The 17,644-nt window shown below is 43.1% G+C and overlaps 2 protein-coding genes across 2 annotated transcripts in view; one reads left to right on the top strand and one right to left on the bottom strand.

Annotated features, from left to right (window-relative positions):
• Positions 1-13,556, top strand: part of LOC113161286 (son of sevenless homolog 1) — a 26,404-nt gene extending 12,848 nt beyond the window's left edge. Inside the window, exons 10-22 of the mRNA XM_026358782.1 lie at positions 1,052-1,713; positions 2,070-2,151; positions 2,836-2,952; positions 3,886-3,989; positions 5,276-5,498; positions 5,575-5,694; positions 6,015-6,177; positions 8,419-8,536; positions 8,643-8,815; positions 8,895-9,011; positions 10,485-10,758; positions 11,865-11,986; positions 12,617-13,556. Of these exons, the coding sequence (XP_026214567.1) occupies positions 1,052-1,713; positions 2,070-2,151; positions 2,836-2,952; positions 3,886-3,989; positions 5,276-5,498; positions 5,575-5,694; positions 6,015-6,177; positions 8,419-8,536; positions 8,643-8,815; positions 8,895-9,011; positions 10,485-10,758; positions 11,865-11,986; positions 12,617-13,090 (2,749 nt within the window). The 3' untranslated portion in view covers positions 13,091-13,556. The remainder of the gene's footprint in view (positions 1-1,051; positions 1,714-2,069; positions 2,152-2,835; positions 2,953-3,885; positions 3,990-5,275; positions 5,499-5,574; positions 5,695-6,014; positions 6,178-8,418; positions 8,537-8,642; positions 8,816-8,894; positions 9,012-10,484; positions 10,759-11,864; positions 11,987-12,616) is intronic.
• Positions 13,557-15,011: 1,455 nt separating this feature from the next.
• On the bottom strand, positions 15,012-16,594 carry gemin6 (gem (nuclear organelle) associated protein 6). Its single transcript, XM_026360137.1, has 2 exons — positions 16,366-16,594; positions 15,012-15,786 (listed from the first exon to the last, which is right to left on the bottom strand). The coding sequence occupies exons 1-2, from the start codon at positions 16,494-16,496 to the stop codon at positions 15,378-15,380; spliced, it is 540 nt and encodes a 179-aa protein (XP_026215922.1). The 5' UTR covers positions 16,497-16,594; the 3' UTR covers positions 15,012-15,377.
• Positions 16,595-17,644: the final 1,050 nt, after the last annotated feature.

Genomic DNA, 17,644 nt, shown 5'->3' with positions numbered 1-17,644 from the left:
GACAAAACACCTCTATAGAGAGGTGTTTTCGGTTACCTCTTCATGGCCACACCGTGAGAGAAATACTGCATTGCTGCACTGTTTTGTTCATTTGAAGATCTGCTAAATGTGAGCAGATCCCTCAGTTTGTGTTGGTGGCCCTGATGTGGATCATCCAACCTGGTTAGAGGTGTTAGGGGTTTATGCCAATCAAAGTTCCCTTTACTGCTTCAAACACCACTCAAATGTTACTTAGGTGATCTGCAGGTGTGCACGATGATGTCATATTGATGATGATGTCGTTGTGTTTATGTGACAGTTTGGAGGTCCTCCTGCTGTGACCTCACTTGCTGTTGGAGGGCAGTGTCACAGTGGTTCCACTGGTTTGTACCAAACTCATCGTCCAGTCAGAACTCACCGAGCTGTCGCATGGTTAAAGGAATTAAAGGACCATTTCACCTGCTGCAGGTGCAGACTCTTCCTCATGTTTTTTGACTGTAAACAAAGAATTCACACTCTAGGTCCACTCTAGCCTTCATAGGGCGGCTGTGGAACAGTTGGTAGATAAGTCCTCTGTGACCCCTCAAATATGGTTTCAAAATAATAATAATAATAATAAAACAAAATCTCTGCAATCTCTGCAGGTTAAAGGACTTTGGGTTGGATTCATCATTAGTTTCACTAACAGAACATTAGAATTACTGTGTAATTACTGCACTAACTCTGAAATCACCTGATACTTCCTGATCAGTATCAATTACTCTTAATCTGAAAATGAATCGTGCACACCCCTGAGTGTAATGTCTGCAGGCTCCTGTCAACTCCACGTTTGTTGTCTGACAGGCAAAATCCAACAAAGGTTCAGATGTGTTGCTGCTGATTGAGTTTTTGAGTTTCCTCTGGTCCAGCAGCTGATAAGTTTCTCTGTTTAAATAATTCATCCTTTACTGTGAGTGTCTGTGAAACACTTGTGAAACACCTCTCTTTACTGAAATCAGACTGCAACCCAGATCCCATTAGATTCAGATCCTGTAAGACTCACTAACTCTCCCTCTCCTTCTGCTGTGTGCAGCGAGTCGGCGTGTCGGTTCTACAGCCAGCAGATGAAGGGGAAGCACCTGGCCATCAAGAAGATGAACGAGATCCAGAAGAACATTGACGGATGGGAGGGAAAGGACATTGGCCAGTGCTGCAATGAGTTCATCATGGAGGGCACGCTGACTCGTGTAGGCGCCAAACACGAGCGCCATATCTTCCTGTTTGACGGCTTGATGATCTGCTGCAAGTCCAACCACGGCCCGCCGCGCCTGCCTGGTGCTGGCTCCACTGCAGAGTACCGTCTGAAAGAGAAGTTCTTCATGCGAAAAGTTCAGATCAACGACAAGGATGACAAGGAGGGTGAATACCGGCATGCCTTTGAGATTATCCTGAAGGATGGGAACAGCGTAGTGTTTGCCGCTAAATCTGCTGAGGAAAAGAACGGGTGGATGGCAGCGTTGATCTCACTACAGTACCGCAGCACTCTGGAGCGCATGCTGGACTCTGCCATGCTGCAGGAGGAGAAGGAGGAGCAGATGAGGCTGCCGGGAGCGGAGGTGTACAGGTTCTCGGAGCCGGACTCTGAGGAGAATGTTGTATTTGAAGAGAATGTCCAGTCCAAGTCTGGGATCCCAATCATCAAAGCTGGGACGGTACTGAAACTGATCGAGAGACTAACCTTCCACATGTATGCAGGTGAGGGCCGATGTCACAACCATGATTTTCTGTCGCATTATTTCTTGATCTGTCCACAGGTATAACAGCTTAGGGTTAAATTAATATAAACTTTATTGAGCAGGTCCCCGAGAGCTGTATTTGTTTTCAGTCTTGTGGTAATCTGGTCCACCACAGGATCAGCCAAATTTATGTCCTTATCTCTTATTTTGAAAGAAGCAATTTTTATTTTTGGACAAAATCTATTTCTTCGGCTCAGCTGTTACTGTTGAAGATTCTGGGTAATATTCTAAGACCACTCTCTGTGCTAACCCCATTCTGTGTTGATTATTATGTGGATCTGACTTCTGTCTCTGATCTGTTGCTCTCTCTTCCAGATCCAAATTTTGTCCGAACATTTCTGACCACTTACCGATCTTTCTGTAAACCTCAGGAGCTGCTGGACCTGCTCATGGAGAGGTGAGCTCATCTGACTTATATCATCATGATGGCTAATCAGAACTCTTTCTCAGATGGTTTTATCTGTGTCTGACTGATGATTCTCCTCAGATAACAGTTAATTCATTACATCATTTAGTTGTCAGTTTTATTTTTTAGGAACAACAGTCCAGGTTAATCTGCACATGAACAAATGTGAACCTTGTGGAAAGACTGAAGTAACTCATGATAACAGACATCTAGCTCTCCTATTAACAAAATAGTTAAAATAAACATTACAGGTACAAGTGATCATTATTTGTTCCTTTAGGGGAACCTTGTGAGGATGACAAATCTTTTCTGGAATCTGGGATATTCTGTGGATCTATGAAAGCTTAACCTCAGGATTCATAACCATTTTTGTCTAAAAAAAATTCAAAGTGAAAGAGACAAGACCAAATATTTAATGATTTTAAATCCAGGTAATGACTTAATGTTTTGTCCTGTCATTTAAATTATTACAACAATTGAGATAAAATCATGATTAAAGACAGTAGTTGAATTTAAGATACAACTGTTGGTAAATTAAACTGTGAACATATTTGATATCTAGTGAGGAGGATTTGGTTGTTTTTCATACACACTTATGTCCTGCTTTGTCTTAGACTGGTTTATCAGCAAGTAATGAGTCTCTTAGCTAATTTGAGGTCATTGTTGGTGTTTCAGGTTTGAGATTCCAGAGCCGAGGCCAAGTGACGTCGACCAGATGGAAGGAGGAGAGCAGCCGCTCAGCGCTGAATTGAAACGCTTCCGCAAAGAGTTTGTTCAACCAGTCCAGCTCAGGTAGAGAGGGACACCTGGTGGACAGGTTCAGATTTTGCAGCTTAGTGAGCAGGGGGGCTCACAATCTAAGCCTTAACCCTGAGCTCAGTGTGATTCAGGATGTAGAATCTAAAGGTTTATTCAGCTCTGTTGGTTTTATTTTAAGTGCAGTGGGAAGATGACATCTGAGAACCTAATGACATGAACAATTGTATGTTTTCTTGTCTTTATTGAACATGAAGAACTCAGTGAAATAGATTATGGTAAACTTAGGAATTTTTTTCCTCCATGATGGTAGGCGTTCCAGGTCCAGAGACCGTAAAGCCCTATTTATGATGCTCACTGAACTGAAGTTCACCACTGGGATAATGTTGATGTTCATGTTCATGTTCATGTTGATGTGCAGTTCCATTTTGGAAATTGCCAAATGGAATTGCCACAGCTAGGAAAATTCACATTTGGCACTGTTTAGGGCCTAAACAGTGCCAAATGTGAATTTTCCTAGCAGTGGCAAAGTTCAGGTGTGTTCTAGTGTTATTGGGGTGGCTGTGGCTCAATAGGTAGAGCAGTTGACTGCCAATCACAGGATTGGTGGTTTGTTTCCCGGCTGCCACGTCACATGCCAAAGTGTCCTTGGGCAAGATACTGAACCCCTAGTTGCCCCCAGTGAGTGAGGTCAGCATTTTTCCCATATGCAGGAAAATTAACCACCTTTAATCTCCAGGTTTAACTCCTCCTTCTAGAGTTCTGAGTTAACACAGCTAGTTAAGTTAGTTGAAGTAGTCAGCAATTTAATATACCTGTCATTTCCTGATGATGTTTGATCTTTGACTTTCCTTAGACCTGTACTTTAGGGTTAGTTGTGTTATAGTTAAACATAAACAGTCCCATTGTGATTGATGTAAACTTTCAGTTGTAATCTTCATGTGTAACCACCTCTTTCTCCTCTTGCAGAGTATTGAATGTGTGTCGTCACTGGGTAGAACATCACTTCTATGACTTTGAGAGAGACCCTCACTTGCTGAGACAACTGGAGGAGTTTATTGCCTCAGTCAGAGGTATGTCTAAACGTCTGTCAATTTGTTTCATTTTATAATTAATGTATAATTAATATTTAATTCTTCATTTTTATACAGTGTCAAGAGTTGAATGTTGAAGAATTTTTTGATACACTTGGGAATTAATTTCCCTTCCCAATAAATGCAAGCTGGCCAGGCCCTGATGCAAAGCAGGCCCAAATGATGATGTTTCCTCCTCCATACTTTACAGTTGGGATAATGTTTTCATGATGATATGCTGTGACCTTTTTATGCCAGATGTAGAGCTGTGTTCAATCTTAGTTTCATCAGTCCACAAAACATTTTGCCAATACTGCTGTGAAGTGTCAATGTGCTCTTTGGCAAACCTGCTGCTGCAACTTCCTTTATGGTGTCCTGCCACAACACCCTGCTTGTTCATGTTTTTACGTACTGTAGACTTTTGCACACAGATGTTAGCCAGTTCCAGGTATGCTAACATCTGACTTCACATACTAGCATTATACTAGTTTTTTATGGTTGTTCTCAATAAAGACACAAGAATTTGTTTTGTGTTATTATTTTAGACACATTTTATTTGTTAATAATCTTGATAGATAATGATCAGACATTTGATGACAAATTAATGCAGAAAACATGAAATTCCAAAAAGTTCACACACTTTTTCTTGCTACTTAAGCTCCAAATCACAACAGAAGTAATTTCAAGGCACTTTACAGTGTTTAAGGTTTAGACTCTGGAGATAAACAGCTCCAAGGAGGAGGATACCTGCAGAGGAGAACAGAGAGAGGGAGACAGAGAGGAGGAAACACAACTACAGGAGAGGGAAGACACAAAGTTAATGACATGAAATGGTAGAATTTGAATGGATAGAGGAGAAAGGAGAGAGGAGAGGAGCTCAGTGTATCAGTGGAGGTCCCCCAGCAGACTAACCTATAGCAGCAGAACTAAGAGATGGTTCAGAGTCACCTGATCCATCTCTAACTATAATCTTTATAAAAAAGGAAAGTTTTAAGTCTAGTCTTAAATATAGAGAGGGTGTCTGCCTCCAGAACCTGAACTGGGAGCTGTTTCCACAGGAGAGGGGCTTAATACTAAAGGCTCTGCCTCCCATTCTACATCTGGAAACTAGTAGAGCTGTTCTTTGAGAAAGAAGTGTTCTGCTTGGAAAATATGGCCAGTTGTCGTACCTGGCAGAATGTCCTTTAGTTGTCGTACTTGTCTGAATGCCAGGTGTTTCAGGTGAAATGTTTATAACAGCTAATAGTTGTTGAATGATTACAGGTAGATGGTGTCATGTGTTTCAGGTAAGGCAATGAGGAAGTGGGTGGAGTCTATCACAAAGATCATCCAGAGGAAGAAGCAGATGCAGGTGAGCATGCCCAGTCACAGCATCACTTTCCAGAACTCTCCTCCTCCAATCGAGTGGCACATCTGTAAACCAGGAAACACAGAGCAGTTTGACCTCATGACGCTGCACCCCATTGAGATCGCCCGCCAACTAACCCTGCTTGAGTCAGACTTCTACAGGTAGCACATCAGTTAAGCACATCTAAACTGTCTCACCTCTGCGATTCCAGTCTCACGTCTATCTCTCCACCTGCAGGGCAGTGCAGCCATCGGAGCTGGTCGGCAGTGTCTGGACCAAAGAGGACAAAGAGATTCACTCCCCCAACCTGCTGAGGATGATCCGACACACCACCAACCTCACCTTGTGGTTTGAAAAGTAAGACCTCACTCAACATCACCACATCCAACAAATTTGGGTCTTCACAAAATAGTTTTTCCAAATTAAACAAAATTTATTTAAGAATTTACCTTTACCTACACCCCTGACCACCCTGTTATTCAGGACATCATATCTCCAACTACTTCACACCATCTACATCACAGATCTAGTTTCACCTGTAACTACACCTCCATCATTATTAAGTGGTTTTTGACTTCCTGTGTCACTCCACCCGTTAGCTTCACCTTCCTCAGATATTAAAAGGAGTTGGAATTACCTGTGGAGTCGCAGAACTGAGGTGTGTTTTCACCCTGCAGGTGTATTGTAGAAACAGAGAACCTAGAAGAGAGAGTTGCTGTTGTTTCGCGCATCATCGAGATCCTGCAGGTTTTCCAAGACCTCAACAACTTTAATGGAGTTCTGGAGGTTGTCAGTGCCATGAACTCATCACCGGTTTACAGACTGGACCACACCTTTGAGGTAACAAATTCAATTCAGTTCAATTTCATTTATATAGCATCAAATCACAACAAAAGTCATCTCAAGGCACTTTTACAATGTAAGGTTTAAACCTTACAAAATATAACTGTATACAGATCACAACAACTCAACAGTGTGGTTTCGACTGTTAATTCACACAACTTTGTCTGATTTTTACCAAACAACTTCATAATATTTTGTTAACAGCAGCAAATTTGGAGTTTGATGCAGCACACTGGAAAAAAAGAGTCACTTTGACCACTGTGTTGCATCACCTTTTCTTTGAATGTTGTTGTGTTTAAAGATTTTAATGTTTCTGTTTAAAGAGCCCATATTATTCAAAATCCACTTTTTGGTCATTTATATGACTCTATGATGCATGTATGTTACATGTATGTCAGACAGTCCTTTTTTTCTTTCCAATTCCATTCAATTAAATTCAATAAACTTTATTTTACCCCGAGAGGCAATTAGAAGTCACATGCTAGCACTAAATTAGAACAACACATATATATCTAAAAACTTTACAAACTTGGACTGATATGTAGACAACACCTTCTTCCAGTCTTCCAGTGTCCAGTCTCTTTTGCCCATCTTAGTCTTTTGTTTTTTTTTTGTTTTTTTGTGAGTCTGAAATACGGCTTCTTCTTGGCAATTCTACCATGAAGTCCAGCATCCTGAAGTCTCCTCTCCACTGTTGATGCTGACTCTGGTGTTTAAGATAAGATAAGATATTCTTTATTGATCCCACATTGGGGAAATTCGATTGTTACAGCAGGTCAGTGCAAAAAAAAAAACAGTAATCTGCAAAAAGAATGAAAGGGTGTTTAAAATGTGCAAAAATACAAAAGTAATAAACATTTTACAAGAATCTACAACGACTAAACATATATAATATGTTATACGTAATAATAAAATAAAATAAAGTACGTATACTATTTAGTGAAGCTGCCAGGTGAGGACCTGTGAGGCGTCTTTGTCTTATACTACACACTGTCAGATATTTGTCTTCCTACACAGTTGTGGATCACACCTCCCACTGCTTTTTCTTCTCTCTGAAGGGAGTAGTTACTAGCACGATAAGAAATTTTAGGTTTCCTTTCAATTTCTTGCATTGAGAAGCCTTCCTTTCTAAGGACAACAATAGACTGACAGGTCTCTAATGAAAGTTCTTTCCTTCTGCCTATTGGGATCTATTGGGACCTGTAAACAAACAACTGCTGATGTTCAGATACTAAACCAACCTAAAGAATGCCATGCTCCCTTTTTGCTCCATTAGTACACCTGTACTTAGCTGAGCAACACAATTGCAAAGGGGTTTTCTTGTAATCAATTAGCCTTAACAAATGATTAACTTGAATTAGTAGCCATACCAGGAGATTGATGCAGAGGACTGACAATGGCTAATAACAGGTCTCTCTGCAAAAATTTAGATCATTCTTTAAAAATAATCTGATTAATTTGAATTGTTTGTGAATTGCAAGAAAATGTGTTTGTCTTTGGAAAATAAAGAAATTTCCAAGTGATCCCAAACTTTTGAGGGGTAGCGTATGTAAACCCAAAAGAGAAAAAGCTGTGGAAATTCTCTGGGGAGGGGTGAAGGGAGACAGCCAGAAGCTCCAATGTCTGCTCTCTCACGATGGCTGCAGAGCACCAATTTTTGTTTACGTACAGACACATACCACCGCAAAGTTGTTTTCCTGTGAGGTTACTATTCGTATCCAGCCAAGTTGGGTGGCAAAACCATCGATGTTCAGTGTTCTATCCTCATCGTTCTTATTCAACCATGTTTCTGTGAATGCAATGATAGAGGCAGTGTATTTGTGCATGTACTTAACGCTGGCTTGTTTCGTCCATTTTATTGTGAAGAGACTGCACTTGGAATGTTAACTTGAAAAGTCAGTCACCCCAAAAGAGTAGCAGGAACATGACAAAAAAATAAATATCTAAAACTTAAAAAACTGCCGAACCGGTCGCCCGCACAAGCAATTTCACCAAATGATTTTTCTGGTTTTGTAGAAATCGGTCCCTGAGTGGTCCGTTTAGAGTTTATGCTCAAAATTACATATTGCGAAGTCTCTCTCCCAATTCCTGCTTAGGATCGGTCCAAACAGCTGCAGCAGAGCACAAAGCACAGACGGTGCTCACCTTTTGAAGCACTAACCCTAATCCTTATTTTTTAAATGTGCAATTGTTATATTTCCTAAAATAATTTTACTTTTAAATATTTTTGTTTTCAAGCAAATTCAGAGTCGACAGCGAAAAATCCTTGAAGAAGCTCATGAACTGAGTGAAGATCACTACAAGAAGTATTTAGCCAAACTGCGGTCCATCAACCCCCCCTGTGTTCCCTTCTTTGGTATGATCCAACATTGTCACCTGTTTATAAAGGATTAAACATAACATATGGTAAAACTAGTCAACTGTCATTAATTAAAGGGATAAACATGTCACTTGTCAAACAGGTATCTACCTGACCAACATCCTGAAGACAGAGGAGGGAAACCCAGACTTCCTGCGCAGACATGGCAAAGATCTGATCAACTTCAGTAAGAGAAGGAAAGTGGCAGAGATCACTGGAGAGATCCAGCAGTACCAGAACCAACCGTACTGTCTAAGGGTAGAGAACGACATTAGGGTAAGTCTGACAATAAGATCCCTTCTTCCTCACTTACCAGGTGCAGCAGCTCACACCTTCTTCTCTGTATTTTTGTTAGAAGTTCTTCGAGAACCTGAATCCAATGGAGGACATGTCAGAGAAGGACTTTGCAGATCATCTGTTCAACAAATCGCTGGAGATCGAACCTCGAAACGCCCGATCGCTACCTCGATTTGTAAGTATTGCCGCAGTAACAACATCTCCATAATAACAGCATCTTTCAGCAGGAACAAACCAAAATAAACCTTTAGTGTTTTCTCTATTTCTACATAAACCTGACCTAAAATATGATCTGATTTTCACGAGTCCTAAAACTAAATAAAGGCAACACAGTTAAACATATAAGATACTTAATGACCAGGGGGGGAACCTCACAGTAATGTCTAGAAAACTAAAGGCCTCTCTGACAGTGGATACTATCAGTGTTCATGAGTCATCATCAGGAGAAAACTGAACAACAGTGATATTGTTAGCCGCTACACTCCAAAAAGAACATTACTGCCCATCTAGAGTTGATTCAGGGACATAAAGCAGAAGCTGCTGGAAGAAAGTTCTGCCGACACACAAAATTAAATAAGACACCAAAGCCCAGTAGTAGAGCCAACGTGTCTTGCAGCTGACCTACAATTTTCCCAAAGCAAGTAAAGATCAGTAAAGTATATCATTACTGGTACCATTGTCATGTGTGCATGCTGGGACTTTACCTGTAAGTATCCGGATATCATGGCAGGTGACCGTCAAGTAAGAACATGTTGTAGGCACGGTCCATGCGCCTTTTAAACACTTCAAATGTCTGCCCCGCTCACAAGCATTATCATTATACAGTTTATCTATTTGTGCCGTGAGGTAGTTAGACAAAATGTGCTATCTTCTAAGTTGTGCTTTTATAATAGATGCTAGATACTAAATTCTTTGACAGACTGCATGTCGAAGTGTCCCTGGACCAGACACTGAACGTCGAAACCCTTGGCGCCTCAATGGGGCAGTCTATCCACAAAGAATTACAAGTATCTATTATTATTATTATTATTATTATTGTAGACGACTGCCCTACCAACTCAGCCACAGTCCCCACCTCTAGATGTAAACTACTGGAAAGTCAAGCTAGAATGTTGAAATTTGTCTCATATTTATCTTTTGATGTCAAACCAAAATGTTCTACAGCTCAAAATAAAGGAACTGGCCTCACTGCTTCAGTGCTTTTAGATTAGATTAGTCTGCTGGGGACCTCCACAGACACACTGAGCTCCTCTTATCTCCTCCGCCATCATTTCATCGTCATTAACTTCTATGTGTCTCCTGTTCTTCCTCCTCTCTGTACCTTTCTCCAGGTATCCCCTACCTCAGAAAAAAGGGTCACACAACTTACATGCCACATGCAAAATTTAGGATGGTTTCATTTTCCATAAAGAAATGAACATGTGTAATTTCGTGTCCTCTGCTGAGTTGTCCTGATCTAGTTTTAGCACTGCTAGCTGTGTGAAAGTAAGTTCGACCCTGCTGCTTCCTGTTTTTTCCAAGATCTCTGTGGTTCTGGTCTAAAGAGTTTCTGGTGATTCTGATGTCTTAAAGCTAAAGCTAAAGTTAGCAGGTTTTGTTTCTCTGTGACTGGGTCTAAAAACTGCCTCCATCCCTTTTTTCCTTTCAGGCGAAGAAGTACACCTGTCCTTTGAAGTCCCCGGGGATCCGTCCCACCTCGGCGAGGCCCGGTACCATGCGTCACCCGACACCGCTCCAGAATGAGCCCAGGAAGATCAGCTACAGCCGCATCCCAGACAGCGAGACTGAAGGGGGGGCCGTCTCTGCCCCCAACTCTCCACGCACTCCTCTGACTCCGCCCCCTGCTTCTGCCGCCTCCAGCTCCACTGATGTAGGCAGCGTGTTCGACTCGCCACAGGGCCCCAGCAGCCCGTTCCACTCCAGTAAGAGCTGCTGCATCAGTCTGTGTTTTCTTTGACATGTTGGGACAAACATAGGACACAGAGTGCTGCCCTCCTCCTCTCAGTCTTTCTCCTCCTCCTCTCTGGTCTCTCTTCTCTTCCTCTCAGTCTTTCTCCTCCTCCTCCTCTCTGTTCATTCTCCTCCTCCTCTCAGTCATTCTCCTCCTCCTCTCTGTCTTTCTCCTCCTCCTCTCTGTCTTTCTCCTCCGCTCTGTCTTTCCCCTCCTCCTCCGCTCTGTCTTTCCCCTCCTCCTCCGCTCTGTCTTTCCCCTCCTCCTCCTCCTCCCAGTCTTCCTCCTCCTCTCACAGTGTTTCTCCTCTTCACTTCACAGCCTGCGATAGCATCTTTGCTGTGGTGTCTCTGCCTCACGGTCCACGTTAGTATGACCCTTCTGACTCTCTGTACATGTACATCAACCCACACTCACCTGTCTGAATCACCTGTGCCTGTCACCCCAGAGATGCAGTCATGTGTTTTTGTCAGAGACCTGATCTAGGATCAGGATCAGGTCTGATCAGTGATCAGACAGAGCTGATCAGTCCATCTGTGTGTCACACCAAACTCATATCCTGATACGATGTTTCCATAGCAGCCATCTCCATGGCAATGCTCGGTTTCCATGGAGACAGCTGCAGGATGCGGGATGATCCTGGATTGTGTGGTTACTTTAATAGGATGTCACAGACGTGTAAATTCAGCAGTTGTTCTGAACGACTGTTCTTACAAACATGAGCAGGTCAGAATATTAGGAACACCTCAGAGTAACCCGCCTGATCAGACTGCACAGCTGTATTAGACACATCATACAGTTTTCTGTCATTGGTGTGTCAATGTCTAATGTTAATGCTGTGATCCTGTTGTGACTGTGTGTGCTGAGTTTTAAACCAGAGTAGTTTGAAACGTTTCCTGGTCCTCACACGTTGAGGGTTCAACTTCTTAAAAGTAGTTTTGCTGTGGGGTTAGGGTTAGACATTAGACAATTGATGGGGAAAGTTCGCGTGGGGCTGAGGATATTGGAAGCAGTGTTCTCACAAAGATAGAAGTAACTTGGGTTTTGGTCTAACAGAGTCTTTGTGTCCTCCCTCAGGGTCGTCCTCCGTGTCGTCCATGGTGAGTTTAAGTCGGGGTTTAGAGGATGCTCCTGTTCCTCCTCCTGTTCCTCCTCGCAGACGACCAGAGTCAGCGCCTGCTGAATCCTCCCCCTCCAAGGTACCTACCTACTTGTTTTCGCAGGTTTTCCATCAGTGTGAGAAGCTGCTGCTTTATTCTGACCAGTACCAAAGACTGGACAGAAATACCCCTTTTCTACCAACCAAGTTCCAGGGCTGGTTCGGAGCTAGTGTTAAATTTTGAACCAGTTCTGACAGCCAAAGAACCAGCTCTCACTCAGGAAAACTTTGCTGGGATAAGATTGGGTCAGGGGCTGCCGGCTAGACAAGCGTGACCAACAAGATCCACTAAAGCTTTGTTAAATTGAATTAATCTTTTTGATAAAAAAGATTTTGTCTTTAATTTGATTGGTTTAACTGCAGAGTTTATAAAATTTAGTTTATGCTAACAGGCTAGCTAATGGCTAAAGCTAAGAAAGGCTAACATTCAAAACAAATCAAACGTATTTGAACGTAGTGATCACAACGAGCAGCTCGACCAGCAACACAACCCGTAGTGTTTAGGTGGTGACCGTCGTTGTGGAAAAGCAAACCAGTATTCACACAGTTCTTTTGTGTTTGTGTTTGCTGAAAAGGGGTAAACCAGAAACAGGCTGATCCAGATCCTGGTCTCTGATCAGATCTATCTGCATTGTGTCGTCTCCTGACTGTATCTCTCTGCCCCCCTCAGATGATGTCAAAGTTGGAAAGCCCCCCTGCAGTGCCCCCTCGTCAACCCACCTGTAAGCTGCTCCCCCCTCGCTACTCGTCGTCGTTGTCATCATCTTCTCCTCCTGACAGCCCCCCCTCCCTGCCTCCTCGGGAGCCCCTTAGCTCTCCTCTGCACCTCCTACCGCCTCCTCAAGGTCGCCCCCGGTGTGACCTGCTGCCTCAGGCATTTTTCCCCTCCAACATCACTTCTCCTCCTCCCATCAGCTCTGCCCCTACCTCCTCCTCACCTCCCCTCCCTCCTCCAGCCCCCTTCACGCCCAGCCCCACGCCCACTTCTAGGAAGATGCCTCTCCCCTCCCCACCTCTCCCACTCCTCCCCCTAGATGGCCCCCCTATACCTCCTCGACATGGTGTCCCCAAACTTCCCCCTAAGACCTATAAGAGGGAGTCTGTGAGCCATGCCCCCCTTCTGGACATGCCCCCTGCTCTCTGATTGGACAACCTGGACTTCCTGGAGTGGGAAGGGTGCAAATGATTGTACAGCCTGTGGTGAAGGCAGAACTACACAAGCTAACACTACAGCTGATTGGATCAGAACAAACAATGGAATAAAAAACACAATCGACCAATCATGACGTTCGGATTTGATCCAAAAAAAATACAGATCCTGTGCTCTTATTCTGAGAAACCGACTCCCTGATTGTGGAGGACTGATCACATCTGACTGGACCTCCTGTTAAACAGATTGTGAGTAATGTAGTCCTCAGACTGAAGTGGATTCTGGATCTGAGGTGTGTCAGGAGCTTTCAGGTACTGGACCAGAACTACAGAGGTACTGTCGTGGTTCTGTTGAACCTGTTGATTGTTAACAAAGATATAAACAAATGTGGTGATTCTTCAAAAAAAAAAAACAAGGGAATAAACAGGTTTCTACCACTGAGCTGGACTGTGATGAAAAACCGCTTCACTGTCTTCATTTTAGCTACTGCTGGTCTACTGAGGCTTTGCAGTTCTCTTGTAGGTTATGATAGGCTAATTAGTTTTTTACCCTGCATCGTGCTGTCTCTACTTGCTTTGCTTTTAGGATCACAACCTTTATTTTCCACTGCAAACATAACCTGGTCATAGCAATCCTGCATGAAACCTGAAGTGCAGTGAATCTGCAGATGCAGGAACAGTAGACAAGAATCCTGTTCCTGTATCCTGTACGACCAATCGGTAGTCTTCAGTGTTTTTTACATTACTCTTTGTCAGTCCCACCTCGTCCTGCTTGTTTTCCAGTATCCTCGCTACCCCCTGATTTACCTTCCATACTTCACACTCATTGACTAAACATACCTGATGCAGGTGATGAGCAGTGGGTGGGGCAGGCATTCCCGAGGATTGGGTTTGGGAACCACTTGGAAACTCAATGGAGCTGGTCCTGTGTAGTAGCCACCATATCTGCCCAGTGGAAAATCAAATAGGATGACTCGCGTTTGAGGGTCGAGGGTCTAGGGTCCTAGTATCTACTGTAGGTTTCCTTAGAGCTGTCACCCCCCTAAAACCTCATAAAGACAGTGTCTGGTGATGTGGACTGATCTCTCTCGTCTAAATCCCTGTGATGATTTGATAATTGACTATCAAATAGACTTCTGTCTTAGTGAAACCTGACTGCAGCAGGATGTGTATGTCTGTCCAGATCCAGAATTGAATTTAAAATTCTTCTCCTCACTTATAAATCCTTTAATAATCAGGCTCCATCTTATCTCAAAGAACTCATAGCTCCATATCTTCCAAGCAGAACTCTCCGTTCTCAGGGTGGTTTACTTGTGGTTCCTAGAGTTTCCAGATGTAGAATGGGAGGCAGAGCCTTTAGCTATCAAGTCCCTCTCCTGTGAAACCAGCTCCCAGTTCAGGTTCTGGAGGCAGACACCCTCTCTACATTTAAGACTAGACTTAAAACTTTCCTTTTTTATGAAGCTTATAGTTAGAGATGGATCAGGTGACTCTGAACCATCTCTTAGTTCTGCTGCTATAGGTTAGTCTACTGGGGGACCTCTACTGATAAACTGAGCTCCTCTCCTCTCTCCTTTCTCCTCTATCCATTCAAATTCTACCATTTCATGTCATTAACTTTGTGTCTTCTCGCTCCTGTAGTTGTGTTTTCTCCTCTCTGTCTCCCTCTCTCTGTTCTCCTCTGCAGGTATCCTCCTCCTTGGACCTGTATATCTCCAGAGTCCAGTTACTGGTCCTACCAACCTGTCCAGGGTTTTTGCCGCTTGTTGTTGTCTTATTGCCTGCTGTTCTTTTCTCTCTCCTCTTTCCACTCACCCCAACCGGTCAAGGCAGTTGGCCGCCCACCCTGAGTCTGGTTCTGCTGGAGGTTTCTTCCTCTAAAGGGAGATTTTCCTCTCCACTGTCTCCTGGTGCTGCTCTAGTTTTTCAGCATCACTTTGAGACAGGATGCTGCTAAACTGCAGTAGTTGAATCTTTTTGGGTGGGACCAACTTCCTTGCATTTGCCATGTCTTCCCTCTTGGTTGTCATGACACCCTCTTCCTACCTGTGGGTCTGAGACCGGGTCTCTGTCAGATAATCTCATATCATCAGTTTTTACAACAATGACTGAACAATAACTTAATTTGGTTTCTCTGAGTAACTCCACATTTAATCATGGATGACAGTATTGATAAGTTTACAATCGGATCAGAATTTCACAAAAATTGAATCCCGTATCAGAACTGAACCAGAAACCAGAAGGGCTCACATTTTTACAGCAATGAGGTCATGCACAAAGAGTCAAACTGTAGAGTTGGAAAGGATCGGTCTATGTTCTGGATCCGTCTCTGCATGTGGTGGTGGTTGATTCTGGATCAGTCTCTGGATGCGGTCCAGGATGATCTGGTTGGAGCTGCAGCAGTCTTCAGGTCCATAAGGTGCCCTGATGGTCAGGACACCTGCCACCCTCAGCTCATCCGCCTCTTCTACCACAGGTATCCTGTTCTGCTCCAGCCAGTTTTGGATGATCCCCCTTCGCCTCCTCAACTCGTCAGGATCCAGACTGCAGGTCCGGAGGGGGAGAAATGAGCTCCGAAGGCGGTCTGCAGTCTCTTTATCAGCCTCTTGCAGGACCTGGACCTCCTCCACAGCATGGCCCATCACCACCTGCATCAAAGTCCCTTCCTCCCTGAAATCCATCAGAACCAGACTGCAGGGGGTACAACAAACAACAGGCTGGGTCAGACCAGATAAACGTCCTTGTAACTTTGTTCAAATACTCGACAGGAAATATACAAATATATATAGGAAAACAACAGGAACCTTCACAATAAATGTTCCATATACTTTCAGAATAAAAGCTGCTCTGGTACTTATTATTATACTTTTTACCGCAGTACTTTTACAGGTGGAGTTGCTAATTACTGAATATTACAAACATCAGTTTATTGATTAGATGTATTTATATCAGACATATTTCAGTTAACGTTGTTTTACTGTGTGTTGGTTTGATTCATTTTTCTTCTCGACAAACGTGATGAACAGAACCACAGACTTTAAAATCTCAGACTTATTCAACTTGAGACTCGTTTTTATTTTATTTTTTGACCTGTTCTGTGCTTCACTCTTTCGTTTTCTTATTAACGGATTCGAGTGTCAACAGAAACACCTGCACAGGTGCAAACACCTTACCAACACAGACAAAAGTCCCCCGGAGCTCTTTCCTCACCTGAGCAGGTGTCCTCAGCTATCTGCCTCATGTGTTTCACCTGAGCGGATCATCACTCACCTGGCGGACACCGGGTCCACGGTGAGCAGCCAGCCGCAGAGCTCTTCATCTTTTCCCGCCTTCACCCTCACCTGTTTGTGGACATAACGGATCCACTGCAGCGGACCCAACAGAGACCAGCCGCACAGCATCACGGTGCCGCCCGACCGGAACAAACCTGATCAATGATCAATAATCGGCAAACGGCACAAACGCTACAGCGCTCTGAGCACTGCACGTGCTTTAAAAACCTCCGGAGGAAACACCGCATGGACACAATGGTTCCGCCCCAGTTTTATTCTGGGCCACTGCTGCCCCCTGCTGGGCAGGGCTGGAACACAGAAGAATGAAATTGAAGCTTGTGAGTTTATTTTATAAGTCGAAGTATTATTTTAACTCGAGGTTCGTATCATGAGATGAAGTTACCACAAAAGACAAAGAAATGCAATCAAATGTTTAAACAGACAATTAGAGAAGAAAATACATTGGTTAAGCAATGATTTAAGCTTTAATGTTGAACTTGAGCTTCACCTGTGTGTGCTTCACAGTGAGACAGGAGAAATGCCATCTTCATAGGAAACAAGTGGATTAATTGAGGACAGCATGGAGACAGCCATCCCACAAAAAGGGTCCAGGGGGCTTATTGGGAAAAGGAAAGAGCACAAAAATGGTTTTTGTTAGGTAAAAGATCAAGTAGCAAGAGAAATTGACATTTACATTTAGTCATTTAGCAGACGCTTTTATCCAAAGTGACTTACAAGTGAGGAACAAGGCAAGTAAACAAAATCTAAGTCAAGAAGAAACAACATCAAAGCAAAGTGCTATCGAAAAAGTGTTACTGTTTCAAGAGATGTGAGAATGAAAGGGTAGAATTTTTTATTTTTTATTTATTTATTTTTAAGTGCAAAGGAAGATGCGGAAGTTGATATGGGCTGTAAGACCAGTCCAGATGTTGGTGTGGATGAAATGCATGAAACACAGTAATAAATCTATCAATCTACCTGGTTAATAAGTAGGTATACGGGACCTACAGGGTCTTATTATTAGTAGATTAATAGTTAATAGTTTAAGGGAAAGACCCCGAACATTCGGGGATCCCTGGAAACAAAAAAGCAGGCAGACTATTGAAAGAAGCAGTTAAAAAAGAAGCAGTTGAAGTTAATATTAGGTTGTCAAAGAATCACAAGCACATCAAGTAAATCAAAAGTGACAACAGCATCGGCATTTATACTTGACTTAATAATAACTAGGTTGAAAATTGGTCACTCCAACCATAATAGTACATTATTCGTGACTAGAT

This window comes from Anabas testudineus, chromosome 1 (genome assembly GCF_900324465.2).
Source record: "Anabas testudineus chromosome 1, fAnaTes1.2, whole genome shotgun sequence".
NCBI lineage: Eukaryota > Metazoa > Chordata > Actinopteri > Anabantiformes > Anabantidae > Anabas > Anabas testudineus.
The sequence above is the reverse complement of the archived record's forward strand: the minus strand, read 5'-3'. Positions and strand labels throughout refer to the sequence as shown.